Source organism: Crocodylus porosus, unplaced genomic scaffold (assembly GCF_001723895.1).
Source record: "Crocodylus porosus isolate Cpor-Errol unplaced genomic scaffold, CroPor_comp1, whole genome shotgun sequence".
Taxonomy (NCBI): domain Eukaryota; kingdom Metazoa; phylum Chordata; order Crocodylia; family Crocodylidae; genus Crocodylus; species Crocodylus porosus.
This window is the reverse complement of record NW_017728935.1, coordinates 2,549,074-2,557,192: the sequence shown is the minus strand read 5'-3', so window position 1 is coordinate 2,557,192 and position 8,119 is coordinate 2,549,074. Positions and strand designations below refer to the sequence as shown.

General features: G+C 43.7%; 1 protein-coding gene across 1 annotated transcript in view; it reads right to left on the bottom strand.

Moving 5' to 3' along the window:
• LOC109317675 (acidic mammalian chitinase-like) overlaps positions 1 to 1,910 on the bottom strand; it is a 6,463-nt gene extending 4,553 nt beyond the window's left edge. The window contains exons 1-4 of the mRNA XM_019546486.1: positions 1,881 to 1,910; positions 1,545 to 1,746; positions 1,134 to 1,190; positions 438 to 677 (exon numbers count right to left, since the gene is read on the bottom strand). Coding sequence (XP_019402031.1) covers positions 438 to 677; positions 1,134 to 1,190; positions 1,545 to 1,678 — 431 coding nt within the window. The 5' untranslated portion in view covers positions 1,679 to 1,746; positions 1,881 to 1,910. The remainder of the gene's footprint in view (positions 1 to 437; positions 678 to 1,133; positions 1,191 to 1,544; positions 1,747 to 1,880) is intronic.
• Between the last annotated feature and the right edge of the window lie 6,209 nt (positions 1,911 to 8,119).

Sequence of the window (8,119 nt, the reverse complement as noted above, 5' to 3'; positions counted from 1 at the left end):
GTTCTGCTTTCCAAAATATTACCTGAGGCACTGATTACCACAGTTCGAATACCTGACCTGCTCTCTGAGTGACTCGAAAGGACCAACGCTCTCTAGCATGGGCCCATGTCTAATACTAAAGGACCCATGAAGGAAAAATAAAGTAGAAAGATTTTAATAGATTGGAAGTTTTTTGTTTTAAAATAAACAGCGTTGCCGTAAACCTGTTTTTTAGGATTCAGTATTTCATGCATTATTAAGTATGAGAAATACATTTTTAACGGCAGGAGCAAGTCAGCTTTGAATGATATAAAGTGAGCACTATCCTTCTTCATACTGCAAAATACATTCCTGGCACTATAACAATGCTCTTTTCCTGTAAGAGGGCAGTATCCTTGCAGAAAGGCTACATAACAAACTCCATGTGTATCTATGTACTTTAGTGTCATAGATCTTACGACCAACTATATCGCTTGCTAGCTACGATGCCATGGTCACGGGGATGAAAGCTTGACATATAAGAAAGGCTGACCTTCAGCAAGACAGTGAAGAGCTGCTGAGTATCAGCAGGGCTGCCTCTGTTACCAGGATATTCCCAGTCAATGTCGAGACCATCAAAGCCGTACTTGCGAAGGAAAGTGATGGCAGACTGGATGAAGGTCTGCCGGTTCTGAGCAGTGGAAACCATGGTGGAAAACCTATAAATGATCAAAATGGGGATAAATGGTGACTAGTGGACCTGTGAATAGGCCACAAAGGGTGATGCAGCGTGTTTCTAAATGTGTTATGAGCTCCAATAACTGGTCCATACGGAGGAAACCAAGCTCTTCAGTGTATCCAGCTAAAAAAGGTCCTATAACTCCAGCGGCAGAGGTCAGTAATGAAAGTCCCAAATTCAAATTTTTCTGAAAACCCATTAGTGAAGCATATTAAGTGGTTAGGGGCTTCAGATCAGTTAACAAGGAATGAGTGCACAGAACCACTTTGCCATTTGGCTGTGACCGGCACAGCGAGGCGTCTCGTTCTTGTGCCCTGCTCCCTAGACAACGCTGCTACATGTTTTGGGGCAGGCCAGGAAGTAGGAGTCGGTGGGAAAGGGCGAGACAAAAAAGGATAGAGAAAGAATAACTTCAAACCATCTATAGGGGTCTTACTTTTGGGTACCGAAATTCCAGCCTCCAACAGACAGCAGGGTTTTCAGGTCTGGATTGCTGCGGACAAGTGATTTTGAAATGTCATTAAAAGAATAAGAGTGAGCAAGCTCATCATAGTTGTTACTCAGAGTCATTTGGACACAGTGGGATCATTTTTGTTCCTAGTTGCTCCCACAGAACCTCACTAAAGCCAGTGGACTTGCACAGGGATAGCCGAGAGCAGATTTCTAAGTTGTAGTTACCTTCCTCTTCCTGGCCTAATCTCTGGATGAGCTTAAGGTTATCTTTGCATGGCTTATGTAGCAGGTTAAGCCCATCTGCAAAGCTGTGTGGGATAACCCAGCCCGTAGCTTCAACCGATGATCATCACCATTGTCAACTGAGAAACTCATCAAGCAAAATGAGACTTACTAGCTCTTGAGTCCATTGACACCAGCGTACAAGGCCACATCATTCCATTCAATGGTCTGGATCTGGTTGTTTTGCATGCCGGCGAAGGCATAGATAATGTGAGTACACAGGCATGGGTCAACATCTTCTGGCATGTAACGTGCAATTCCAGGCCGGTACTGGCACCAGTTGGTGAAGTAACAGACAATGTTGGTGGATGAGGCTAGAATTTGGAAGGAGAAGATCACAGCATCGGGCCTTGATTATTAAACAAGACAAGGAAGCAGGCTGGGCTGCGTGATTTAAGCTCCTGTGATTCAAACTTGAAAGTACTATTAAAAAGACATCTGGACTTACCCAGCTGCAGCTGCAGCAGAACGGCCAGACCTGTCAAAGGGAAAGAGAAGCTCCGTCATCGTTGCTCAGCCATCAAGACCAGCTGGTTAGGGGAGTCTGAATTTAAGACATCTCGTCTCTGTTGGTGGCACTAGCCGTTTGGTCAGCAAGGGCAAAAGTGGGTCCATAAACTCTGATGTGGACCAATCCTTTCCTAATATGGGACGTATCCATAACTAAAACTGATGCTGCTCTGGATCTTATTAGATATGTCTCTCGTTTTGTTTGTGCCGCATAACCTGCACTATGATGCAGTTATTACCTCTTAGGTCCACAATAACCCAGAGTTGCCATGAGTTATGCAAGGATTTTCTTTAATAAAAAGATTAAAAATTAAGAGTAACATTTTTATTCATAGGGTGCTACCTCCTCTTCAAATCCCTCCCATCCCTTGTCGAAAAACAACGTATGACCTTGAATAGTAGTGTGATGAGTACTTATATAGGTAAGGTGAGTTGTTTGAGAGATGAAAATATCTAGGGAGATGAAGGGTGATGATACCTAGGGAAATATGAACTAGGTAGAGGAGATAATATTGGATGATAGAGGGACAGAAAAGGCAGGAAAAGGCAGCTGCATCATGTCAGGAAATATTCTACTTCTTTAAAGACCCAGGGGGAGAAGAAAATGAGGATCTGCTGCTCCTTGTACTTACCAGTCAGCAGCAGAAGTTTGCCCATTTTGGTGCCTGTGTACTGGTGCTGTGCATCGCTTGCCTTGCTTTTATAGGGCAAGTCCTGCTCCTCCTCCGCTGCACACGTGACAGCAGTGCACGTCTCCATCCTATACGTTAAACATAAAGTTAATCTGTAACTTCAGGTGGACACTAAGCCAAAGTAGGGACCTCGTGCCGCCAGCCGTCTTCTGCTCTGAATACTATCTTTATTTTCTATCAGCTTGAATCAAGCTTGCTGGATAAGTGGGCTCTGATTGAAAGGGAAGCATTGGCTATTTCCCTCGTTGCCCCAAAAGAATATTTAATCCTTTCACTGGGTATTTATGGGACATACTATTATGTAAGGAAACCTTCATAACCACCAAAGGGTATGGAACAGCATGGGGTTTGCCCTGTAATGCTAGGGGTGAGACTATTATGTAATGCAGGACAAAGAGTGTTGCCTGGAGCTCCACACGCCTATTTTAGAAGAGGAGAAAGAATATAGCAGCCTGGTCCTTTCCTAAACTTACTCTTTCTTTCCTTTTCCCCATTATTTACTTTGGGGCTCATTATATCAGGGGACTACAGGAATCATATATAGTCATGGAGAAGTAGGGCTGGAAGGGAGGTCCAGAGGTCATTTAGTCCTCGTCATCCCCATCCAAACCATAAGTAGAAAACAGGGGAGGGAGAGAATGACTTATATCCTGACAGCAGAACTGCTTGCCAATTCATTGAAATGGCCCCTTCTGGTGGAAACCTGCTGATTTTAACCAAGTTTAATTTGAAAATGATATGGGGGAAGAACAAGCATGTTGGCTTGATTGGAATGGCATGTTTTAATCATTTGTAATTGCAATTGGAATAAATGTTTTGATTGGTCTAAATGGGATTTCTTGAACATTTTTCCTTCCAGGAAAAATTTGGATGTTTTTGGTTTTGTCCTGATTAGGAACAACAAATGTCAGAGTGTCCCAGAGAGCAGAAATTCTGCCAGCTCTCCTCCCCTTGCTCTCAGTGATCTTGCTTAGTGGTTGCCATGCGTTTCTCTGCATGTGGGGAATTAAGCTGATGCTAACCTGGCTGTTGGGCATAGCTTCCAGTAGCATCACAGGGGCAGCTGTGAAGTGATGCCAACTTGGTGCCCTTCCTTTTGCAAAGGCCTTTGGTGCCTGTGCCTTTCAAGAAAATTAAACAGGCGGGTCGTTTTGAGCAACACGACGGCTCAGTGCAGTACCACTCTTCCTAGCACATCCGAAGCGGAGTTACATTTTCCATGGACACGCTGGTGTTGATATGAATTGGTTTACTCCGCAGCTGGAGTGCCAAGCACGTGTGGGTATGTGGAGCACGTCTATTAAATGTTTGAGCGGTCTACCTGATAGACTATAAGTAAACTATAAATGAAGCGAATGTGACAAAGCTTCTCTGAAATGGGTTGCAGTTTACTAGTGGGCAACCCCCGTGGAGATTTTTGGGGCACTGTGTGAGGAGAGCCATACCCCAGCTTTTACCACTGGCTTGCTAACTGCTTCTCTGTTGGTAAAGGGAGAGGACAGATTATACAGCCAATGCTCCTGATGGAGCCAGACTGGGGCAAGGGAACTGTAGCCACTACTTTGTCCTTGGAAACCTTCTACTAAATGTTTCACGAACAGGTTAAGCAGAAAGACCTTGGAAAAGATGAAGTTATAGTAGCAGTCATGGAATAACTTTACATAGCTCTGGCCATGGGGAAAATATTGTGTAGGTGCATGATATCGCCATGCCATGATTGCCTTTCCAATCTCCCGTTGCAGCTTTACACAGTACAAGGTACAACTCGCTAAGGTCACCAAGGAGAGGAAACCTGAACACCGGCCCTGGTGAGGCCCCGTATGGAGGGAGTCATGGTGGCACTACACAGCAGTCATGTGCTGGTGGAAGAAAGACAGAAGGTCCATCCCTGTCCACCTGTAGCAGCGACTGACCATATTTTCTTTTCTGTCAATCACTTTTTATGCTGTGTATTCCTCGAGTTGCTCATTTGGATGGGCAGCCGGCATTAAATCCTTGTTGTTCAGCCTTGGGAAGGTGTGCTGGAGGTGTATAACTGTTTATATAATAAATGGAGACACCAAATATTGGCAATTGGTAACACACCTTTTGGGGTCCTATTTCCCTTTCTTGGGGATGGGCCAACTTCAAGAGCATGATGATACCTTAATCCTCTTTGGCCTAAAACATATCTTCAGGCTCTTCTAGGTCCAGAAGTAAATGCGAGCGCAGTTTGCCCTTCTTGGTCTTATTTTACTAATCGGTAAAATGGACATTTCACTCAGCACAAAGCCATTGGAGGGCTTGAACGTATGAATGTTTGTAAGGCTTTTTGAGATCCCCAAATGGAAGCAGCTATGTGGAGGCAAAGTAATATTGTTGGTAATCATAGAATAAAAGTAATGTGCTGATCATCTGCTGATACATGGACACCCTGTGCTGATTACATTTAAAATGTATGCCACACCACTTTGGTGTAATTAAGGAGGCAGAATGTCTAGCCATTTTTCAAGCACTGTAAGTTTTTTTTCAGACAGCTTGTAAGTGGTTTTGTGCTGCAGGAGAAAGGCAGAGAAGGCTGGACTTCTGTTGTGGGATCTGGGAAATATATTTTAATTATGGAGGACTTGACAGCAGTTCAATCAAACCATTTCCCCAGGCTACACTGGGAAAGATCAGTGGTTCATTTAATATCTATCTCCATCCTTGAAAAGTTAAAATTACAGGGCTAAACTCTGCCTTCACTCACATAGGTTCATCTCTCCTTGACTTCAACAGGAGCCAGTGTACACACCCATCTTTCTGTAGGTATACTCACAGCTTTCAGACTCTGCTGGCGTGTTTGCTAGACCTCAGATCTGCTTTCACAGCCCCTTTCAGAGGACACGGTTTCTTCTACACACAGAAAGACCCAACAAGGTCATCCAGGCCTATTTTCCAAATCATGGCTCTTCTCAACTTGTTCTTTTTCAAGTTTGGAACCTGATATAGGGAAGGAGGAAGAGTAGGGAAAAACTCCCAGGAAAAACCTTGAATTGGTGGTATTATATAATCATAAGGTTGGAAGGGACCTCAGGAGGTCATGCCATCCAACCTACTGCTCAAGGCAGGTCATCTCAGACTAGAGCATCCCATCTGTCCTTCCTATACTTTGCTTTCTGCTCATCCTCACTTTCCGTCCATCTGATGAAATGACCTTGGGTTCAGGAAAGCTTGTGTGCTCTACATGTATCTTAGTTAGTCTATAAAGGTGCATATCTACCCTGCCTTAAACCATCCCCATCAAGTGTTTTTATAGCCTGCTCTTGAAAACTTCCAGTCCTTTGTATAATGACCCTTCTGGTATTTGAAGACTGTTATCAAACCTCCTCTCCACCTTTTTCTGCTCTAAACTAAATAGCCATAGCTCTTTCAGCCTTTCCTCATAAGTCATGTTTGCTGGGCCTTCACTTGTGTTGCTCTCTGGTGGACTCTGTCCACAGTCTCCTTGGATGGTGGCGCCCAGAACTGGACACCATACTCCAGGTGAGGCCTCACCAGTACTGAATAGGGCAGAAAATGAGGGTTGAAGGGATCTCAGGAGGTCACATCTAGTCCAACCCCCTGCTCCAAGCAGGACCAGCGCCAACTGCATCATCCCAGCCAAGGCTTTGTCCAGCCTGGTCTTAAAAACCTCCAAGGATGGAGAACCCACCACCGCTCTCGGTAACCTGTTCCAGTGCTTTGCCACCCTCCTACTGAGAATCATTTCTCTTGATTTGCAGGTGCAACCCTTGTAAATGTAACCCACTACGCCACTGGAATGGTTGCAACAAGAGCACAGAATTGGCTCATATTCAACGCACCGTAACCACTGGGTCCTTCTCCGAAGTACCGCAGCCTAGCCAGTTCTTCCCTGGTCTCCATTTGTGCGTGGCAATGATCCCATCTCAAGGGCTGGGCTTTGCACTTGTCTTTGTCGAATTTCATCTGATTGATTTTGGACCATTTCTCCAGTTTATCCAGGTCATTCTAAATCCCAGCCCAGCCCTCCCAAGTGTCTGCAACTCCACGCAGTACTGCAGATTGTCAGCTGCTTTGGAAAGAAATTAAGGTGGAGCAGGAGGCACGGTGTGGAATATTGTATATTCCCCTCCCCAGAATGTTTGCTCTGAGTCCAAACAAAACAGCCAATTTGTGAACTTCTCTGCAGAATGGCTATTGCAAAACTCTCCAACGAATACATTTGCAAGAATGTTGCTTGTACAAAAAGGCTTTGGGTTTTTGCTTTATTGAGTAACGCTGGTGTTAGAAAAGCTATGGACCCATTATCAGCAAGGGGAAGACTGCTAATCCTTCTAGGACCCATAAATCATGAGTAACTTGCTTGGTTGAACATTCCTTGCCCTTCTCCCCCAACCCTCCACGCCTCCCAGATCTCCTCCAACAGAAGTCAAAGAATGGGAAATTTCAGGCCAAGGGGAGATCTTTTGATTCACTGTAAGTGAGGAATATGAAATTGTAAATGCAAACAGGAGCTAACAGATGCGATAAAAAGGGGGTTTTCCAAGAATCCAGAATTCCGTTACCCTAAATTACAATAATAGCCCAACATTTCAGACTCTTCCATAAAATGACAATTCTAAAATATTTCATCTTAGAAACGTCAGAACAACAGTGTCCAAACTTATCACTTCAGTAAGGTCAGAATATTTACATTTGACCTTATTTTGACTTTTATATTGAGTCAACTCTTATAATCTAATCTACCTGAACAATTTTAAATGATAAAGCTGAAACAAAACATTCTGACCTTATGAAACAAAAATGTTTCAATTTTGTCCAATAACCATTGTCTCGTGAAAACTGGCTCTGTAGGAAAATTTTCAACCAGTGCCACTTCCTGCACGTTGTAAGCAGATCAGAAATACTTTTTTTTTTTTTTTTTTTTTTACAGAAAAACCTTTTAATTTATGCCTATTATAGATATATATTTCCATATTCGTGCATCGGGTGGTTGACTAAGATGGCGTCATGAGAGTCACACCTTAGACTGTTTTGGCCAGGCATTGATGTCAATAGAATTACAAAGGAATCAAGTGGGAAAGATTATGTGAGTCCAGCTTCCTGGGCTCTGAGGAACAATAAGAAGACAGCCCTAGTTTTTTTCAGACCACTTTCTATGTGAAAACAGCTCCACTGGAATCAGTAGAGTGCACCAAATTACACTAGCTGAAAATCTAACCCTTCAGGCGACTATTTTTACATAATATTAACCATGCTGGGAGTGGAGGCAGGGGAATTACACAGAGCTTGATTTACAATTGCAGTTGCACGCAAAGATCTGTTAACACATGCATTTCAGCTCAAGCAGCTGCTCTTGAACTTTTCTCAAAAAATCTGCCCCAGTATTTCATCCTTCTCTGTAGCATCATTCCTCTAAGCAGAATACTCTGTCAAAAATAGCGGACAACACTAATCAGCCAGTGCCTTGGATCAGCTGGCTGATGCTGATTCAGTTAGTTGT